Below are 22,324 nucleotides of genomic sequence, written 5' to 3' on the forward strand. Positions count from 1 at the left end.
AGTCTGTTATAATAGTAATATTGTAGTTGACTTTGTTTTTTAAGCAAAATTGATGATTCTCATGTAAATTAATATAGTAATTTATTCCATCTTTAAACAATAAAATATTGTGATTTATTTTTCAAAAAAATAAAAACATCCTAATTTGGCTACATTGTAGTTGAGTATAGACAACATGGCATGCTATAATATTGCAATTTAAGTTCTAAGGATTTCCACACAAGAACTGTAAGCATCTCAATTCACTTTTCCAAATAGTTTTCTTAAACAAACAAAGAAAAATATCACAGTAGTTACAATTAATATTACAGACTGAGGCTGCATTTATTGTAAAAACATGAAAACTACAAATTGTTTATACGATTGTTTTTTATAGACTAAAAACAAATAACATAACAAACACATAAGAATTCAAATTAGTCAGTTTTAAACCAATTTTAAACTATAAAAATGTAATGGTGATAAGCATTCAACTGTGGTAAAATAGGATATAATACAATTACATATTTTACCTCTGCTCTAGATTCTAATTTGACTATATTCTTCAGATTATCGACAATTAAGTCAACAAACTATTTAATCCAAACTAAATAATTTCAAGTAAGGTAAGCTAGTTATTATGGTACAAATTTAAATATTAATTACATAGACCAAAATGAACTAACATTTTCAATATTGTTCATCTGAATATTTCCATCCAAACAACGTTTTTAGTTAATTTTCTGTCTCTAGATGGCAAAACAACTTTTAAAGAGTTTCTTGTTCGTACTCTGGAGAAAGCTACATAGAGCATCCCATGCATGAATACGGGGTTGTTTAACACAACACCAACAGACTGAAAGGTTTGGCCTTGAGACTTATGGATGGTCATAGCAAAAGCTGGTCGAACTGGAAACTGATGTCTTTGCAGCGAACATCCGAGTTGACACTTGCTCGAATCCAGAGTGACTCTTGGAATGTGTACATCTCTACCAGAATGACTGCCAGTAATTATTTTAGCCTTAATAATGTTCGGACACAACTCCGTGACAATTAGTCTTGTGCCATTGCATAAACCCTCCGTCACGTCTAGGTTTCTGAGTAACATTATAACGACGTTGTTTTTTAGTCGGAGTTCATGAGGTGGTAAATCTGATATTTCAATTGAGTTTAAAAACTCAGTTGGGAATTTGAGAGCTCCATCAGGTTCATCTTTTACTGAATCAAAACTTTTATAAATTGTTTCTTGTCCAGGGATAATTTGGATGATCTCGTTATTGATATTATCAACATCTCTATTTAAAGGTGCAAGGATGGCTCTATCTCTCATAGCATTGTAATCTCTGTTGGCTAGGCAATCGCCATATATTTGTTCAACAATATTTCCATTTGAAATAATGTCATCGGGAATATTTATTTCACAGTCATTGTTGGTGGGCAAATCTCCATTTCCAAGTTGAAGGAGATATCCAGCAAATGCACTTTCATCGAGATTGACTCTCATGTTTTGATGAAGAGAGAAGAGCTTGAAAAACTTCCAAATACTGCAACGTTTTACAGAAAGGTCGATCAGCTCAGATCGATTTGCTCTAGGCTGGACTGGAAGGCATTGGCGGAAGTCTCCTCCTAGGATCATAGTTTTTCCTCCAAAAGGCAAGTTTCTGTTTCCTAAGCTTCGCAGGAGTCCGTCAATACAACTTAGGCCATATTTTGGTAGCATTGGTGCTTCGTCCATCATAAATACGTCTACTTCTGCCAGTTCTTGGGCCTTCTGAGTGCCTGGCTGAATTGATGATTTAGAATCGCTAGTCAATGGAACTTTTAGACCAAAAGTCCTATGGGTAGTACGTCCTTCAGGTAGCAAGATTGATGCAATGCCGGTATATGCCATGCATTTTACATTAAGATTTTTTCCAAGAATTAGATGGTAGAGGGTATTGTACACGTATGTCTTCCCTGTACCTCCTGGTCCATCGAGGAAAAAACACTTGGGGATGCAACTCATCGGGTCTTCTATTGCTTCCATAACAGCATCAACAAAGTCTTTTTGTTCGTTATTCAAATTGCTATATTGTCTGCGACCAATGGCTTCTAATTCGCTGACATTGTGGGTTTCTTCATTTCCCTCGTCTTGAAAATTCTGAATGTCATCCATACCATAGTTTTCCACCCAAAATTGGAAGTTTCGGCCTGAAATAAATAATTATTTTGAGTTCACTTTTTACAAAATCATAAGTATTAAAACATGTAGTATAATTTATTTTAGTCTAATGCTTTCTCTTATTTTAATTTGTTATAATATTCATTGCATATTTTTTATTTTTATTTTGCTTCACACTTATATTTAATAAAATTTGAACAATTATACACTCTAATTTTACAATTATCATAAATGAAATTAAAAAATATAAACGTTTCACAATGTTAATAAAGTTTATGGTCAAGTAATCTACTAATGAGTCACAGTAACAAATGCTAAATATTTAATTTAATAACAAGTTAGCATTTTCAATTCTGTACATAATTAGTATGGGTTAGTTTCTCATATTTTAGAACTTATGTGAAGCCTAAGTCTAGTGCGCTTCCAATGTTAGAATTGAAATTTAAGCCATAGAATCAGTTGATCAAAAGTAATTGTATGTTATTGTTATTGATACTATGAGAAAGAATTACCTTCAGTAGCTTCAGTATTCAGCTTATGGGCAATAATACGGTAAGCCTTCATGAGTGTTGTGATCATTTACTGCATGACTTATATTAGAAGATTCATTACAATAGGGAATGTAGTGAAATTGCACGTGAAATAATAGTTAAGTTGAAATAAATTTAGCAGAAATCTACTACCCAATAAATATAAAAGGAGGTGTATAAGTTAAAGCTAATTAAAGATTATTCCATCCTCTCATTAATTTAACTACCGCACTCGACATTGACAGAAATTGGTTTTTCAGTTATAGTATAATATGCTCAATGGTATAATCTGAATGTTAATTTCCTTTGCTCTGTATACACACATTGTTATTTCCTTTTGGTCTGTGTAAACATATGCTACAAATAGCATGGGCAAGCTGAGGTGCCCGTGGGTACAGAACGTCATGTTATGTCTTAAAATGTAAACAAAATGACAACAATGGCGGAATGTTTTCTCATAAGGCCCATGTTAAATTTTCAAAAGTTTGCACTCATATTATGGCGAAAATAGATTTTTCCTGGCTATACCACTGGTCTAGAACTTATTTTTGGCACAGAACTTAGTTATTCCGTAAATATAAACGATTTTGTTAGGGCCGATTCCCAGATCGAGTGGACAAGTATTCAAACTTTACTCGTATTATATATAGGATAGTAAGGACTGTATTAGATCATCTTTGATCATTATTTTGAAATGACTTTTAAAGACATTAAAATAATTGAATATTGATATGGTATTATGTATGATATGTTGAAGTAATTCACTAAAGATTGATATTTAACTTTGGTAGACCAATAGACAACATTCATTGACCATCGGCATGGCTAACCTACTCGCTGTCAGTTTAAGAGAAAGATATTATCATTTAAAATAAAATATAAATAAATATATTATACATTTTGAAGGGGTATCCACTCAAAATAAACTAAATTTAAGTTTTGTAATAAGTAATATTTATAAGTTGATTATTACCTTCTGTAGCTTCAGTATTTAGCTTGTAAGCTATGATTCTATATGCTCTGTTGTAAGAATCTTCTAGAGGGCTTCCAGAAATCTCTGCTTCTCTAAGAAAATCTTCTGCCAACTCGTCCTTAAACATATCCCAGAGACGTTTAGGGTTTTCTGGTGATCCGAGAATCAAGATTTGACAAAAGAGTGTCCTCATGACACTCGGCATCTTTGACAAAGCGGATTCCCGCAGCCCATCAATCCATTGCTGGTCATCATATGTAAGGCCTTTTGCTAGGCATGCTTGTTTATAAGTGGAATAGGCAGTCCCATTTACAAATTTAAGGTCTTCAAAACTTTTGGCATCTTTGGTATGGAAGAGGAGCATTCTTAAGTGATAAAGTTCAGGTTGGGCCACCAAGTTCACAGTGTGGATCCTTCCAATCGTTTTTGAGCTTCGCTGTCGTACCACCCATTCACTTGTTTTGCCTAACCATTTGTACTTTTCTGGCATCTGCCAGTAGAAGTAGTAGATTACTTCATTCCCATTCTCTTCTTCTATGTGAAGTTTAGAGTTGTGTTTAAAGTACGCCTCTAAGGTGGACCCTTTCAGGCCAGTGTCCGCTACATCTTCTTGTGTCTGTTCAATGTTTCCCACACGGTACTGACCTTCTAGATGGATGTCCAAACGTTGCACCGAATGGCTTTTCCTTTGGATTTCATTTCCAGCCAGCCTCCAACATGCTTCAGGGGGCGAAATATAACGTGCCTCAACAAATGTTTCTGCTTCATTATACATTATTCGGGCCACATTTTCAACAATTTTTACATTTGCGCAGTCATGCCCTTTATAAATGTATTTATAGAGGTACTTAACGGCTCTAACACTACCAACATACTCGATATTTATGTGGCACATGTATTTCTTCAGTAAATAGCCATTGTATGGAGCAACATGTCTATTGTCCCGTGTAACTTTTTGTCCATCACTGTTTTTGCGGTACACCGCATGGACGTGAGAAAATTCTGGGTTATTTGGATCCAGTTGTGGGTCATACCGTCTCTTGTAATTCGGTTTTTTGTTGTCAACAATTGACGTAAACTCTTGATGAGCTTTGGGGAATCCAAAGCGGCATTTAGCTGATCCACCCTTATTCTCCATACATGACGCAGACGGATTAAGTTCGCCACATGGATTGTGAATCATCCATTTGAGGACCAACTCCCTTAGAACTGGGTCATCATTAGGAATTTCTGCCGAAATGAAAGTGTCTACTTCCTCTGGAGACCGGAGTTTGTCTTCATTTGCCATGATGACAAGAAGATGTAGGTGGGGTAATCCTCGTTTTTGGAATTCTATAGTGTAAACAAAAGCAGAAGACTTCCCAAAAATCTGTTTCTTACTGATATCTTCAACTATGCTGTCAAATTTCAATTTGGCTACCCTAGCCACAATGTCAGGTCTTTCTTGGGCGAACTGTTGTAGTTTAGAACCATCAGAGAGCTCAATACATGCAGCTTCTTTTAATTCTGGCCATGTTGGACTGCACGTTATTGTGATAAAAAAGTCTGGAGAGCCAAACCTTCGGACAATTGCCATAGCGTCTTCAAAGTGTTCAGTGAAATATCTCGTTGATCCGGGAAAAGATGATGGTAAAATCAGTTTTTCAGCAACTGTAGCATTTTTCTTTTCAGCCAATTCATTTAGAAAATGTGTTACTCCTGCATACTGATCAGCTTGAAGTTTCTTTTGGTTATATTTGATCCACTGAATACGATCACGTTCAACACGGATGTATGTGTCCACGACGTACTGTTGAAACAGTCTACCACCAAAGTGGAGAGCATTAAATCCAATCGACCTTAGATCTAATCCCTCTAGCAATGGTTCAGGAGGAAGAGCCTTGGCTTGTTCTGGACGAAAGGCTAACCTGTATTGAGCCAACTCCATCCTCGTCATGTGTGCACGGCTTGCATAAGGCGTTTTAAGAGGAAGCCCTACAGTAAACCCAAAAGTTCCTTTTGGGTAGAGGAGAGGGTAGGTGAATGGTTCTACTCGGCTGTCAATGTTCTTGAGCGTTATTAACTGTTTTCCTCGCTCCTTAATAACCATCTCATTTTCCGGGATACTTTGGTCTGCATTTAATGTAATTACAGCAGCAACTTCATTATAAGTTGGTGAGTTGAATCGCCTGGGATCATCGCCTAAAAGTAAACATCGTAAATTAATGATATGAAAAACAAAAAAATCTTAACTTTAATCGTTATTTAGTTCTAAGAGAAAAATGACACAAATAAAAATATGTTTTTTACCCTAAAAACAAAAAAATTCATAATTTCTTTCCAACCCATTTTGTAGAGCTTAAAAAAACAAATAATTTAATATATTGAAGCGTTATTGTGCGCCTAATGGTTACGGAGAAAATTCCAAAAAATTGTAAATTTAAAATTCCTATGTTATTCTTATGGAGAATAAGTCAACTGTTTTAGTTTGCTTGTTTATGAACATATTTTGATAAAATTTGTAAAATACATTCATTTTTTACTAAACTATTAACATTTTACCACAAAACATCTTTTCGCAGCAAACCTAAGTACGTTAAACTAATCTATTAAAATAGGGAATAAATGTGATACTTTTCAGGAGACATTTTAGTGTAAATCCAATCAGGCAAATGGAAATTCACTTAGTCTGCAGGTTTGCTGCGGCGGGGGTATTATTATTTTAACAGGCTGTTGTAGTTATTCTTACATGCAATATAGAAAGCTACGGAGAAGAGAAGAGAAAGGAAATAAAAAAGGCTACGGCGCGCTTACTTATGCTTATATGGAAGTTTTCAGAGTTTAGTACTGAGATTGCAGCAAAACGTTAGTTGTGGCGACCCTTCAATTAAATTTCCCTTCAGAGTCATCATATTTATCGAGGAGTAACAAACACAAGACAACTTACTTGATAAGTTTGCATAAGTTTTATGTTTAGTTACTGTTTATTTTATATTTCTGATTTTATATTTTTGCAGCAACTACAAATAACATACAAAATAATTGTGATTAGAGAAAACAGTATTATTTTACCTGCACGTTCAGCAAACAGGAGGTGGACATGGGGTGGTTGGACACCAAGAGCTTCAGCACGTTGATTGTTTTCCTCAACTATCTCCCTCATCATCGTAAAAGCCTGAGAAAATGGGTTTTGACTTCTCATTATCTCCTCTAAAATCTGTATTAGTTCTTGATTGATGCCTTGATTCATTGGTTCATTCATACGTTCTGCAACGGCTGTTTCCGGATCAATGAAGTACATTTGGCCATATCTAGGTCTTTCCAAATCACCCTCACTGTTGCTGACTGGCTGAGCCGCCAAATTTAACTTGTGATACACTTGTCCACCAGCAGTAAATGTATAAATACCTTTACTATTGAAAGTCCTGTCATCAGCAACATTGAATGAAGAAAAAGCAAAACAGGCAGAAATATTTCGAATTTTATCGTGGAACTGTTTGGCTAGTCTGTGTTGTTTTGTGTACAGCAATGCCAATTCATTGGGAAACTCTGGCGCAGGTTGTTCAATGCGACCATGAAGGCAACAGTCACCAAATGAATTAGGGTGAATTCTGTTCTGCACTCTCTCTTTTAAAAAATGAACAGCACCACAATGAACACATGCGATGTCAAACATTCCCAAATTGCTGTACTCTACGAGGCTTGAGGCAGCGGCTTTATAGGATTGAAGTTGGTTACGCTCAGAATTCTGTCGTATTTCAGCTGTACGACGACGCTGTTCTCGCAGGCGTTGAGCACGCTCGTCTACCACTTCAGCATCCCTGCGGTTGGCATCTCTTTGCCTCTGTTCTTCAAGACGTCGAACACGCTCGTCATCGTCCTCGGCGGCTCTGCGGATAGCGGCTGCTTGCCGCAGTTCTTCAAGCCGTCGAACACGCTCGTCTTCTTCTTCGGCGGCTCTGCGGATAGCGGCTGCTTGCCGCAGTTCTTCAAGACGTCGAACATGCTCGTCTTCGTCCTCGGCGGCTCTGCGGATAGCGGCTGCTTGCCGCAGTTCTTCAAGCCGTCGAACACGCTCGTCTTCTTCTTCGGCGGCTCTGCGGATAGTGGCTGCTTGTCGGAGTTCTTCAAGGCGTCGTGCTCGCTTGTCCTCCTCCTCGGCAGCCCTGCGGTTGACGTCTCTTTGCCGCTGTTCTTCGAGGCGTCGTGCTCGCATGTCCTCCTCCTCGGCAGCCCTGCGGTTGACGTCTCTTTGCCGCTGTTCTTCAAGGCGTCGTGCTTGCTTGTCCTCCTCCTCGGCAGCCCTGCGGTTGACGTCTCTTTGCCGCTGTTCTTCGAGGCGTCGTGCTCGATTCTCCTCCTCCTCAGCAGCCCTGCGGTTGACGTCTCTTTGCCGCTGTTCTTCGAGACGTCGTGCTCGCTTGTCCTCCTCCTCGGCAGCCCTGCGGTTGGCGTCTCTTTGTCGCTGTTCCTCAAGGCGAGTGGCACGAGCCTGGCTGTCTTCTGACATTCTTCTTTGCTCAAAATAATTTACCTTTTCTTCCACCATAGATTGACTTATTTGAGCACTTACATCAGAAATTATCTCCAGAGCCCTTATCTTTGCACATCTAATGGGTTTGTTGGAAGTCATCAGCTGTACAAATAAAAAATCTGTATTAAGGTTGTGTTAATTTGTAATACTGCAACATTTGTATCCTAGTCTACTGAGAGTAAAAATTGAAGCATCACCTGGCCAATTTTAGAATATATTCCTATCTACACTTGTTGCGTTATACTCACTCTTGGCATACTCCAATACCAGAATAAGAATAATAATTTATCATAATGGAAAATAAAAATAAATGTATAACAACTTCAACAAACAATACCAGTAGGTCTATTTGTTTACTAGCAACAGTAAAGACTCATGAAAATATATGATGATCCTCTAACCTATATCCACCATTAATGGTTACTTTTTGCAAAAGTTATCTTTTCTATTCCGGTCTTTAGGTACATAAGGCATTTACACTGTCCAAAAATCGAGTAATGCAATTTTTAACCGCATACAATAACAATAATGACAGATTTTTTTGCGTGATTAGAATATTTTTTTTAAATTTTCTGTTTGAACCAAACTCATACTTTTCTACAGTACAATAAATGTAATTTCAAATATGAATTAACCACAAAAAGAATGGTTCAACTTTTTAAAATTATTTAGCCTACTGTGGCAATGCGGTTTAGGTATAGTTACTCATACTCACATTTTCATCTGATTGATCTGGTAACATGCGCACTCCATTTGTGACCTGAAATTTAAATATTTGTCTTTTATGCTTGTTGAAAGGTAATTTTAATTGTATCTAAGTGTAAGCTATTTTTCAAAGATCGTAAAATTGGTGACTGATTACTTACCTACTTTATTAGTTATTGGTATTATTAATTTATCACAAAATAATATTTATAAACTAAATAAATTAATACTTTTGAATAATTTTACATTAATAATACGGTTGAGATGATAATAAAGACTCACATTTTGTTCAGATTGAACTTCTAAGACACATACACCAGACCCCTCAGGTCCTTCAGGATCAGGTTCTTTTGCAGCCTGAAATAAAAAAAAAATGTTTGATCAAAGAAAGAAAATTTAAGCTCCTTTCTAAAGGTCGTAAAAAATGGTAACTAACCCTATAGCCTACCTCTTCCTCCACAATGCTACTTACTTACTTTCCGTGTCCGGAAATCAGACTTCGCTTTTCCAGAAATTAGCTACCGATATGGCTTTGTCATTCGCTTGTAAAAGGTAATCTAATGTGGTCTAGGCATGGACATCAGTACATGGCCGGGATCCTGAACAACACCACACGCACACAAGACGTTTTCTTCGTCTTGTAAGAGACCCATTTCTGCATGTTTGTCTTGCATTTTGGTACCTCGACCCTGATTCGGTCTTGAGTCTTCCACACCGTGTAATGAAGGCATCCACCAGGAGCCAGTTCCTCCCTGGCTGGTATGGGAGGGTTGGCCTCCCACCTTTCCATCCGATTGCTCTGAGAGTGATCCATCCAGAACTCGTGTCCGTGGTATGAAGCTCTTTTTGGACCGAAGTAAGACTACACTACATTAAGATATTTGTGTGTAGGACAATGCTCAAGACGGTCTCCCCACCATGTCACATTCAACTTACAGCCTGCTTCTCTATTGTTTGGGTGAAAAAGGCACAAACTTTCTGCTTGAAACACTCTTGCTATTTCAATAGAACAAATTCCTGAATGATATTAGATTTTACAAATTTATAATTGGATGCTAGCTCATACAAAACCATTCTTATCTACAGGTTTTGAAGTATTGAAAACTTACCATAAACTCCTCATGAGCTTGCCTAACTACTAAAATATATTAGAGAAACTGACATCATTATATTTATTTAACCATAATGACCAGTAAATTGGACAAAAGTTAAGAATTCAAATTTTTTAATTAAACAAATAAGTTTATTCCTTAGTTATCCTACCTTTATAGAATTGTTTTAATCCATCCTAAACAAAATATAACTATTTCAATGTAATGATGTTCACAAAATTGTAAATTGTCATCTAACTTTTTAATGTACCTCACACAATGAGCTATAGAGAAATATAAAATAAGCAACTCTATTCCAATTTCTGTATTCGTGGTGTAAGCTAGTAATGACATACCACACGGATTTAATGTATGTAATTAAATTAATAAAGGTATATATTTTATAACTTACCTGGTCTTCATCAGCTTTGTGACTTTTAAAGAAATTCCCCAACTTCTTCAAACTTCTATTTGGTGGTCGTCCTCTTTTCATGATTTAAGATTTTTTGTTGAGTACATTTCCATCTAGTAACGAATTTTTTGAGGCAAGATGTTTACAAACAAAACTCTATTGTTGATACGTTAATCACAAACATGTGACTTTTAACCACGTGCTTAATGCAAAATTTTTATTTCAGTATTAGTTTTGTAATTATTTATTTCAGTACTAGTTTTGCCATAATGCATAATGACATAATACAATCCAATCGGGTTGAGTCGACTCTAGATTTTAAACAAAGTTGGCCACAATAAGAATAAAATATATTCGACTTTTTTCGAGCTAGTGATATAGTAATACACTTTTTACCGTTCTAGAGTTGAGATATATAGTTACCAAAGTATGTGCTTGCATAAAGCTCATACAATATTGACATAGGCCTACCACTTTTCCATAATTTCATACTACATAAATATTTTACCCTTTTCTTAGGATTTAAGCATGGATAGAACATGATAAAACATAGTCCCTTAGTAGATTTCCCATCCTTATGGAACAGCTGAAGCCAATTTTATTGTTAGTTCCGCCCGGTTTTCTGTAGATGTCGTGTTTGGTTTACAATTTGTTTCTTGTTATTTCAGTAATTTAAACCCTAGTTTAACCAAATAAAACTATCTAATCATAAACAATAACTCGTCCATTAGCTATATAACCAAACAGTGAGACACAAATAATGAGAAACTAACCCTAAAATAATAGAAACAGATTGTAGACAAAAACGACATCTACAGAAAACCGGACAGAACTACCAATAAAATTGGCTTCAGCTGTTCCATAAGGATGGGGAATCTAACCGTAGCATTTGAGTATTTTAGATACATTAATCCAACTGCCGCAGACGCTTCCTACACTCCGCACTGCTAGCCTTTACTACAAACATTGTATCCAGTAATCTTCAGCATAATCTTTGCTTAATAGTAACAACTGATGTTTTTGCTTTTGTACTGTATTTTGTAATTTCTAGTATACTGTGGGTAGATGCCTTTATGAACACATGTTTTAACTTACAAGTCTTTTGTTTACTTTTTCCTTGTTATTTAATTCTTCCAACATGGTTACTTAGCAACCCATAAGACTAATGTTAAAAAAATGTGACTTTCAGTTTCATTTTTCTACGTAATTAGATTTTTGTTGGCAGTTGTAACTGTAGTAAACTCGTTTTTAGGCCAAAAATAATCTATTTACAACATTTGAAGAAAATCGTCGGAGCCGTTTTCGAGATCTTGGTGAAAGCAAGCAAGCAAGCAAGCATACATACATACATACAAGCAAACATTGCTCGTATTAGAGTATAGGATAGGATTAAAAGGAGTGGGTACTATTGCAGGTACGTCTAATAATTGATTTTAAGGGATTTTGACAAGTTTGCTATATGAATACTGTTTTATTTATTTGTTGTGTGTTTTTACGCCAGTGGAATGTTTTACGGTTGTAAAGGGAACAGCCCAAATCCTGGTCTTGTAACTACCTAATGTAGACCTTTTTGTTAGATAGCATTAATTCATAGGTGTTATATTTCGTCCTTCCCTATAAAATAGATCTGGTTTCTTCCCAAACAATATAAAGGAAATCCAAACTATATATGAAAAGGGGGCTAAGAAAGTCTTCATCAGGATGGTGGGGAAAAATCGTTATCTATCCACCAAATTGTTGTCATCATTTCAATATACATCCTGTTTTTAGTATATGATAAATTTATAGCTCTACGAAGGAAAGCTTTCGCAAACGTTTACTAAATGTTACTACTGTACAAACTCCCATTGTATATGAAAACAATTAATGAACCATAAATTTGTTAATTTATTTGTACGATTATTCATACTAATAAAGTATCTTGACTCATTATTTTAGACTGCAAGTTTGAAGTCACATAAAATATTTAAATTCTTCAGTTAACCAGCAAAGTTAGGATCACATTGTCCTTTCATGCGCTTAAGTTGACACATAGAATAGAAATAATACAAATAAATAAATAACTATATTGACATTGTATAGTTGCGCATCTGCCGCTTTTCTTGAGGTAACGGGGTCGAAAGGTCAGAAGCTTAGTTATATTTATAGCCTCCGCTTTTTCTTCCAGAACCATAAAACAAAAGCGTGGTTAATCTAGTGGAATTTTATCGCTCCAGCGCGTATAAGCAGCCCTGTATCGCTGATCTCAGTACACGGGGACGACTCGCCCTGTCCACCCGCGCTGCTGCCCGTGTGTGCGCGTCCGTGAGTGTGTGTAACATAGGTAGTTGTTTGTAGTGTTTATATCCTAGTGTAAACATTTATACATATATTTAATCTTAATAGACTCAAATATATGACTGTGGTAAATAGTACTTACATTACATAGCACCAAAAACTGATTTTTAATTCCTGTAATAATGTCTTAAATTCTCGGTTTGCTGTTAGGGTCAAAATGGAATTAAATATAAGTTTTATCTATATGTTTATTAGACAATCATCTAAATAAAAGGAATATTTCACCTAATAACTGGTTTGATAACTACAGTATATAGCTTTAAACATTTTTGTAGTTTTTCTCTGAATTTTTACAAAATTAAATACAATTGCTAGCCTTTTTGAACTAGTCTAATGTATATTATACTCGTAACGATGTGTAATATTGATTAAAATGAATTCAATACTAGTTGGTTTTGATAATGAAAACTCGTGAAAACGTGCATAACTTATTATCCCGATTGTCATTTAACTAGTTAACTTAATCAATCTGCGTAAAATGTATGCACTTAAAGCTCAGAGAATGTATACATGTACAAATATTGACTCTATGCATAAACATGACACTCCATAGATAATTTATGTATTTTCTCACCCATACTACTCTAACATTGCTTGAATAACCGGGCACGCGAATGTTATATTCTAGAAAGTATAATTCTTTAGTTAATATCGGATACAGTATCTCTGAGAAACGGTATATGAGTTACTCCCATAATTCATGGCTATAATCGACAACATTATTGGCTATAACCATGTTATCACTGCTACACTGGACGACTGGACTGCAACAGGGATCAGTGTATCAGGTTACAGTAATGATATGTGTAATAATGATGCGTGACGTTCATCGTTATAATCATTAATCTGATATTGTATGTTTAACCGATGGTTTTAATCAGTTTTGCTGATCAATTTGATTAGTTACTCTGACAGTTTGATCAAAAGTTAGTACCAGTTGATCAATTTGACAGGTACCGCTTTCGGTCTGACTCAAAGTATATACCAGTATTTCCGGACAGGTTACTCTGTAGGTTTGTTTCAAAGTTCATACCAGTTTTTCTGATCAATATGACAGATTACTTTGTAGGTTTGGATCAAAGTTTATACCAGTTTTTCTGATCAATACGACAGGCTACTTTGTAGGTTTGGATCAAAGTTTATACCAGTTGTTCTGATTAATATGACAGGCTACTTTGTAGGTTTGGATCAAAGTTTACACCGTTTTTCTGATAAAGATGACAGGTTACTCTGTAGGTTTATCTCAAAGTTTATCAGTTTTCCGATCAATATGACTGGTTAATTTGTAGATTTTAACCAAAGTTATTCCTAGATTTGCAGATATAGTTGTCAGTTTACACTGATGGTTTTATCCAATGTTAACATCAGTTTTCCTGATCAATTTGACAGGACACGACCCAATAAGAGGTTAACAATCCCATTCGTATTTTATGATCGCTACTTTAGCTCTGGGGAAATAAAACTGAGGATTTTACTGTTTCATTACTTTTAGTGGTTGTAGCTGAAACTAGTTGAAGTGTACTTCGGAAAGATGTTTAATTTAGTAGTTGTCGTTCAGACACTTTTCTAAAGAGGTTTTATCAACTTATCAATAGGGTTTGCAACTTGCGTAAAAACAGTATTCAATAAATTAAACAATTTGAAAATCCAAAATAATATGTTTGAGAAATTAAAATCAATAGTGTTGTAAAAGTGAGTGCACACTATGACCAAATCAAGAGCCAGCAAGTTTGTGTGGACCCACTGCGTCAACCTAGGTGAGTAGTAAACTAAACGCAAATAAATGAACAATTGTTAGGCTTAATTGGACTAAGAAAAAGTGATAGCAAAATGGCGATGCTTACTCACTTGTAGTATTTCCTAGACAGAGAGCCGGTCCTCTTCGCCTATTCTCTGCGTCTTCCTCATGGCCTTCTTGATAATAACTTAGTCTTGTCAATATGTATAGGCCTACTATATGTAATATGGTTACTACCATTGATTATTTAATAAACAAAACACATCTATTCTGGTTTATAACAAGTAGGTATATCAATATCAACTTTGCATTTTTGTATATAAAGTTTTTACATTTGCACACATAAGATTCATAAGTAAACCCTAATCACCCTTAGAGTTACCTCCCCCCCAAATAACCCTAAGTGACTTTAATCTTTGATCAGAAGTTCCGAAAATAAAAAAAATCAATTAAGTAAAACATTATGGTGACCTTCTTTTCACTGTACAGATCGACCGATGTTTTAAGTCAAGACTCTATCTTTTTATTTCTCTCCTTTGGCCCTGGAGCTCAATGCCATTCCCTTAATGTTTTATTCATGCTACCCTCCGATGTCGGACTTCAAATTCGCTTTTTTCATTTCCAAATGTTATTAGGCCTACTTTTTTCATACCTGACTGATTTTACTGAATGGTAATGGATATTACTTTGAACAAAACTCTTATAATGAACAATACATTAATTATTCCTAACAGTAGGTTATGCCTTAGCTACTAGCTGCTGTACCCATGCTTTGCAGCGGAGGGGGAAATGTAGTAGTGTAATGGGTAGGCCTGATAAACAAACAAAACTTATAGGTTTGCGCACTTATAGGTTGGTTGTGAATATCCATGAGGCTAACGTGGGAAACTGCAAAGCCACTGGGGTGGAGCTCCAAGGGAGTTGAAGAATGGGAATGTGACAGAAACCTTTTTGGGGTGTATAAAACAATTTCCCAAAGCTTCATTACGATCGGATGGCCGGGTTGGTAACGCATAATGGAGAAAAATAGACAAACGAAATATATTTGATTTAATATATACTAGAGGTCGCCCAGTGATCGAAAACTCGACCGAAATGTATGGAATTCTCTATTTTCAAGAAGAAGAAGCATACTTGTACTGAATCTAAACAGCCTATATTTAAGTCGAAGCCCTTACTGACTCGCCCATTCACCACTATTAATTCCATACCCCGGAACACTCCCAAAGATAAGAAAAAAATTCATAGCTTTAACGCAAAGTAAATTGGCTTAACTAAAAAACCAATATTTTATTTTAAAAATCATGGTTACACAGTTAAAGGTATAAGTTACAAAACTCTAACTATTTAGACAAAGTTATCAAGCTCAGGGAACAAGTTAACAATAAAGGCACAAATTTTGACAGCAGCGGGATTTAAAAATTAAATAGTAGCCGAGTATTTACCCGGAATACAACATAGGAAAAACAGGAAGATCATAAAAACCCCGTTTGAAACAACTAATCCCCGAAAACGGCCACCCAAAAGTCGAACTATGTAGAAAATGTAATACAATTTGGGCATACAATTACATCTCATATAGTTTCCAAATATTACATAAGTGAAAGAAATGCATTTTTGTGTCCACACTTGAGTGTACATTGTGTGCCGTACCGGGTGATGTACTTTATGACATAGTTAACACTCAAGGAAATGCATTGTTTGACACTGGAAAGGAGCAAGACATAGTCACATAGTGTTCTTTAAATTGAAAGTTTTTTATGTAGGAAGAACATACAAGTTATACTATTTTGTAAGAACAAATAAATAAAAAATATGGTCAGTCAGGTAGATACATGTCTCCTCCTTCCAATGGTCTGGAGGAGGGAGGCGGGCGGGTCCTTCTGATGGGGCTGAAACCTGGATAAGCACCAAAAATATATCAATTTACTAGTAAAGAAATACATATGATATGATATGACATATACGCTATTACACCTAAAAAATAAAAATTTGTAAATTGATTTAGATCTCTACACTTAAAGTAAAAAAAACATTATTAGAAACTGTTGTAAGTTCTGCCATAGATTACACCCATCCTACTGAATTGGTCGTGCTAACGCATGGGTTGTAGAAAATGTCCAGGTATGCTCCTTACTGGCCTTAGTAAATAATAGTTTCATATTTACGACATACTACATGTTATTGAACAAAATATACAGTGGTTGCGATAAACTAGAATGATGTATTTGTAAACTATCCCTTGTTCTGTGCTATTATTACCGAAGAACTAAAGATAGGCTGTAAAATTTACCAACAGCTATAAATTAGTGGAACCGGATTATTGCTGACATTTAAAATCATGGTAAGTCAGAAACAAGCGTTCACGACGTTTCAAAATCTGAAATCTGATCCCGTCCTCAGAGGACGTGAGACAGGACCTAAAACATAGCAAGAGATAGGGTTTGTTGGTTACACAACCCAGCCAAAATAGTTTGGATGATGGCGACCCTAGAATTCATACTTCTTAAGGATCTCGAACGTTTGAGAAACCAGTATAAGCCGCCCACCTATCAACCGCATACTTCTTCGCAGAAAAATTTCAAGTTTTTTGACAAACCCAATAAGGGCATGAACTTCGATTAAAGGGCTATACATTAAACGCATTGAAGATTTATTAGCTTTTATATTTGTTTTTTGACCTTTTCCCTGAGTTAATCTTAGATTCTTATGTCTGTTTAGAGTATGACAGATAAAATTGTTATTAAATTGGATTCTCCGACACATTTAATTGCAAATACACTTTTCATGAGTTGTTCATGATTATAAGTAGTTAAAGTGCCTAAGTGTGATGAGATTTCCCTGTATGATTTGCATGGTATTTCCATGAGTGTGTACCTAATTTTACAGTCTATATGGAGACTGACACTATTCTCTTACGTATTCTTGTCCCGTCGTGCAGTACGAACAGAATTAGTTGTTACTAGAATTCCGTCCTGCAGTTTATTGTTTTTATTACTATTATACTATATACTCACTGCCATATCCAGCCATTATTTGTTCCATCAGCCGACGGTCCTCCTCAATTCTTCTCTGTGTATTTTTTAGTATCGCCTCATGTATACACCAAAACCCTGTTGTAACTAAGACAAATCTTAAAAATTCAACTTTGAACAAAGGAGCTAAATAACTCGACCAACCCATTATAGTATTGGTTTGTTTATGTTATGATAACTACATCAATGAAAATACCACATGTGTTAAATAAAAACATATGTTTGTCTAAAGTAAGTAGGTAGGCCTATACAGACCTTTGGATATTTGTTAATAATTTGTATTTAATATTTTCTTAATATGTTATACTCTATGGCAGTATAGACCTATAGAAGAGTCGTGTTTTAGCACTAACAGGAGACTTTTTGATCCCGACGATACCGACAACCTACAAGCATAGATAAAAAATACTCTCTCAGTAGATTTCTCATCCTTATGGAACAGCTGAAGCCAATTTTATCGTTAGTTCTGTCCGGTGCACTGTAGATGTCGTGTTTTGTTCACAATTTGTTTCTTGTTATCTCAGTCATTTAAAACCTCGTTTAACCAAATGAAACGATCTAATTATAAACATTAACTTGTCCCCTAATTATGTAACCAAACAGTAAAGCACAAATCACGAAATTAACCTTAAAATAATAGAATCAAAATTCCGTCGACACTAGCGATCAGTGTCATCGGACATGAAATAGACACGAAGATTGATCTTCAAAATTTACAATGGGATAAGAAGTCAACTGACCGGACGGTAAGTTATATAGAACAAGATTGGAAAGAGCTAGTTAACAATAGACAATTCCCTTACACTTGCCTTACACATTTGAACGGAACTGCGGAGGGAGAGGGAGAGAGAGAGAGAGAGAGAGAGTGAGAGTGGTTGGAATGGAAAACCGTTACTTTTACCCAACATTTGGCCATATGCAGCCCTCAATAATGACCGTTCACATTCTAGGACTGACCCTTGTTTCAGTAAACCAATAAAACCTTTTTTTCAATCGTCGTCGTTCTATATCTCTTTAAATAGCTTCTTGATCAGCATTGTACGTGTTATTAAATTTACGGAAAGTAAATGGAAGATACGTCTTATAACACTTAAAACATATATTTACGCTTATACTGTTACTCACAAGACGGTAAATATACAAAAAAGATAGTAAGTGGTGATCGATTTCGATTGGACCCATATCATTCGCCTATTGGGTCTGATGATGATTGGAGTGTCCAATCGAAATCGATCACCACTTACCATCTTGTTTGTATATTTACCGTCTTGTGATAAACAGTATAAGCGTAAATATATGTTTTAATTGTTATAAAGACTTATCTTTCATTTAAAGTTGGAGTCCCTGTCGAGTTAGCGGATGAACTCATGCACCCGAATTTGTGGCCTCAAGGTTGTGTTGTGGGGAAATACAAGGCTCCACGAAACAAGGCCAATGTGACCAATGGTGATCATTTTTTGGACCAAACCAGTCAGATACCAACACAGACCTAGAAGTTAATTTTTCTGTTGTACATTGGAATGTTCAAGGTATTACCAATAAGATAGATGAGATACAAATTCTTATTAATGAAATAAAAAACATTCTTGCTGTTGGGATCTGTGAACATTGGCTAAATGACAATGAAATCAGTTCTATGTCTCTATCTGGTTTTAAATTGGCTAGTGCTTATGGTAGACCTGGGGGTGTCAGAGGAGGAGCAGCGGTTTTTCTCAAAGAAGATCTGGCGTACGATGAACTTTTATACCTCGTAGAGCTTTCGATACCGTGTGCCTGTGAAGTTGCTGCGGTCTACATTCACGAGTGGAACGTTATTTTTTTGGAAGTTTATAGAGTTCCTGATATTACTAATTTTGATATCTTTATCGAATGTTTATACAATGTTTTAAATGTTTTGTTTGTTAGAAATAAGTCAAATGCATCCATCCTTCTCTGTGGAGATTTTAATGTAAATTTTCTGGTCAATGATATTCAAGTGTCTGTTTTGGTGAACATGTTGAATAGCTTCAATTTAACGTTTACATTGTTTGATGTCACTAGGCCTAGCACACTTCCTGGTAACATAGGTACATGCATAGATAATATAGCAACATCAATATATCCAGATAGAGTAAAATCTGTGTTCGTTAAACCAACGGTAGTTTCTGATCATCATTCGGTGGTTGGTTTATTTAGTCTACAAAAAAAAGATTGTGTTACCAGTAAATCAAATGTTTCTAGTTCCTATAGAATAATACGTCCAATAGATGATATTAATGTGAGATATTTCATCTCCTTACTAAGTAAAGTTAATTGGTTAAAGCTTTATACCTTAAGTACTGTTAATGATAAGTTTGAATATTTTTTAAATGTTTTTCTTAATATTGTAGATATTGTTTTTCCTGTTAAATATGTGAAAGGTGGTAAAAATATTAAATGTCGGCCTAGATGGTATTCTCAGAATTTATTAGATCTTAAAGAAAATTGTCTGTTTATGTATAGTATATATAAGGAAACTGGTTTAGATCAATACAGAGAGTCTTATAAAATTCTGAAATCAAGATACAGAAATGAATGTGCAGAAGCAAAGCGAGCCTATAACTGTAATAGAGTACTTCAAGCTAACAATAAACCTAAAGCTATATGGTCTGTCATTAAAGAAAATTTAAATGTAAATGATAAAGGATCAGATGATCTACAAACAACAAAACTGTCAAGTGATAGTTTTAATAAATTCTTTCTAAGTAATGTGAGTTCTATTAAGCATAGCATACCTAGTTCTAAACATGATGTGTCTTTTTATCTTGATAAGCTGAGTTACCAGAGATCCTGTGATATTTCATCTGTTTTTTCTATTAGTAATGTAAGTGTAGAGGAAGTATACAGCGCAATTTTTTCACTTAGTAATAGTATTAGTTTGGATGTTTATAATATTAATTCATTGATTGTTAAACATGCTGCTCCATTTATCGTTGAGGTTTTGGCCTATTTGTATAACCAGTGTATTGATAATTGTGTATTTCCTATCCATCTCAAATTGTCTAAAGTTGTACCTTTGTTTAAGAAGGGTGTGAAAACAGATTATGCTAATTATCGCCCAGTGTCAATAATTCCTGTTTTTTCTAAAATATTTGAAGTTTTGTTAAATAGTAAAATAATTAAGTATTTTGAAACAAATTCATTGTTCTCAGATGATCAGTTTGGTTTTAGGCCTAACAGGGGCACCAGTAATGCTATTGTTAGTTTTATGAAACACTGTGTCAACGGCTTAGATGCTAAAAACAAAGTATTAGGTAGCTGGTTTGATATGTCCAAAGCTTTTGATACCATCTCACATGATATATTGTTAAAAAAGTTGAAATATTATGGTTTTGATCAGACATCTATGGATTTTTTGCAATCATATTTAATGGACCGATATCAATCTGTGTATTATAATGGATGCTTCTCTTCATATCTCTCTGTTCATTCAGGCATACCTCAAGGATCAATTCTAGGACCTACTATGTTTATTGTTTATATAAATGATTTAACTACTGCATTAAGTAATGATAATATTAAATCGTATATGTATGCTGATGATTTAGCTGTCCTGATAAATTGTAAATGTTCTTCCTTAATTAAAAATCTTCTACATACTACTAACTCTGTAATCGAGGACTGGACTGCTGCCAATTCATTGTGTATAAACAGTAGCAAAACACAGAATATTGAATTTAGTTTATCAAGTACCTGTTCAGATAGTGTTAAGTTTTTGGGAGTATTAGTACAGCCTAACATTAAGTGGGATTCTCAGAGATATGATTTGTAAAAAAGTTGCCAAGGGTACATTTATGATTAGAAAACTTAGACCTTTTGTTAGTATAGATGTGTTGAAATCCATTTATTTTGCTCACATTCAAAGTCATTTGTCTTATAGTATTGTTGTGTGGGGCCATTCTGGTAGTATTAAAAAGCTGAAACTGTTGCAAAAGAAAGCTGTTAGGGCAATATTCAATGTTGACAGTGAAACACATTGTAAGCCATTATTCAAGAAACTTGGAATTTTAACTGTCACTTCTCTGTACATTTTAGATTGTTTACTGTATGTTAAAAATAATATTAGAGATTTCCCTACAAATGATTCAGTTCATAACCATTTTACCAGACAAAACACTTTTCTCCGTCCAAACCAATGTAATTTTATGACCACAATTAATAACTTTAGTGAATTTGGCAAAAGGTTGTATAATATGTTACCTGCTCACATTAAATGTCTTGAAATACGACAATTTAAATTTACTATTAGAAAGATTTTGTGTGATTTATGTGTGTATATTAAAGGTCAAAGAATTTGTAGAACATATTAAGTAGGTTAATGCATATACTGTGATGTAATTGTATGACGTTGCTATACATGTATTTTAGTGTTGATGGCAATAAATGGATTTGATTTGATTTGATTACTTTCCTATACTGTATCTCTTTGTATTGCCTCGGTATGGCTTCAATCTGTATAAGTGAAATAATGTTTTTTATATCTACCGTTTAATAAATACTATTAAATACCAATAAAAAACTAACATTTTTGCCTGTACCGTAGCCTTATGTGTTGTCTTCACGTCCTAGTGTGTAAGGAACTTGCACAAAACTGTTTCGCACATTATGTTAGGCTAGCCCGAGAGGTTTGAGGCTATAACATAGTTAAACACCATTTTTGATTGGCAGGATTTGAACTTAGGACCTCGGGCTTTACTTAGGACCAAAACTTTATAAGCTTGGATTTATACAACAGATTATTGGGAAATAAATTAATTATGAGTGAAAATACTTGGCAGGGAACCATAGTTGCTGCAAACAATGAACCTTTGAACATAAATAAGCAATGTGAA

General features: G+C 35.0%; 1 protein-coding gene across 1 annotated transcript; it reads right to left on the bottom strand.

Annotated features, from left to right (window-relative positions):
* Nucleotides 1-679: 679 nt before the first annotated feature.
* LOC128982574 (uncharacterized) lies at nucleotides 680-9,592 on the bottom strand. The gene is made up of 6 exons (XM_054401530.1): nucleotides 9,449-9,592; nucleotides 9,144-9,218; nucleotides 8,872-8,916; nucleotides 6,695-8,258; nucleotides 3,644-5,824; nucleotides 680-2,169 (listed from the first exon to the last, which is right to left on the bottom strand). Exons 1-6 carry the CDS (start codon nucleotides 9,590-9,592, stop codon nucleotides 680-682), a joined length of 5,499 nt encoding a protein of 1,832 aa, XP_054257505.1.
* Nucleotides 9,593-22,324: the final 12,732 nt, after the last annotated feature.

This window comes from Macrosteles quadrilineatus, unplaced genomic scaffold (genome assembly GCF_028750875.1).
Source record: "Macrosteles quadrilineatus isolate MER2022 unplaced genomic scaffold, UCM_ALF_1.0 Scaffold_632__1_contigs__length_42112, whole genome shotgun sequence".
Lineage (NCBI taxonomy): Eukaryota > Metazoa > Arthropoda > Insecta > Hemiptera > Cicadellidae > Macrosteles > Macrosteles quadrilineatus.

What these genes read in the sequence shown, in the direction of transcription:
- LOC128982574 (XM_054401530.1), bottom strand. Translation starts at nt 9,592, where the DNA reads ATGCCTTCATTACACGGTGTGGAAGACTCAAGACCGAATCAGGGTCGA. An exon ending in AAGTTCAATCTGAACAAAAT is followed by an intron (nt 8,917 to 9,143) that starts GTGAGTCTTTAT and finishes TTTAAATTTCAG; the next exon opens with GTCACAAATGGAGTGCGCAT. An exon ending in CAGATCAATCAGATGAAAAT is followed by an intron (nt 8,259 to 8,871) that starts GTGAGTATGAGT and finishes TTATTTGTACAG; the next exon opens with CTGATGACTTCCAACAAACC.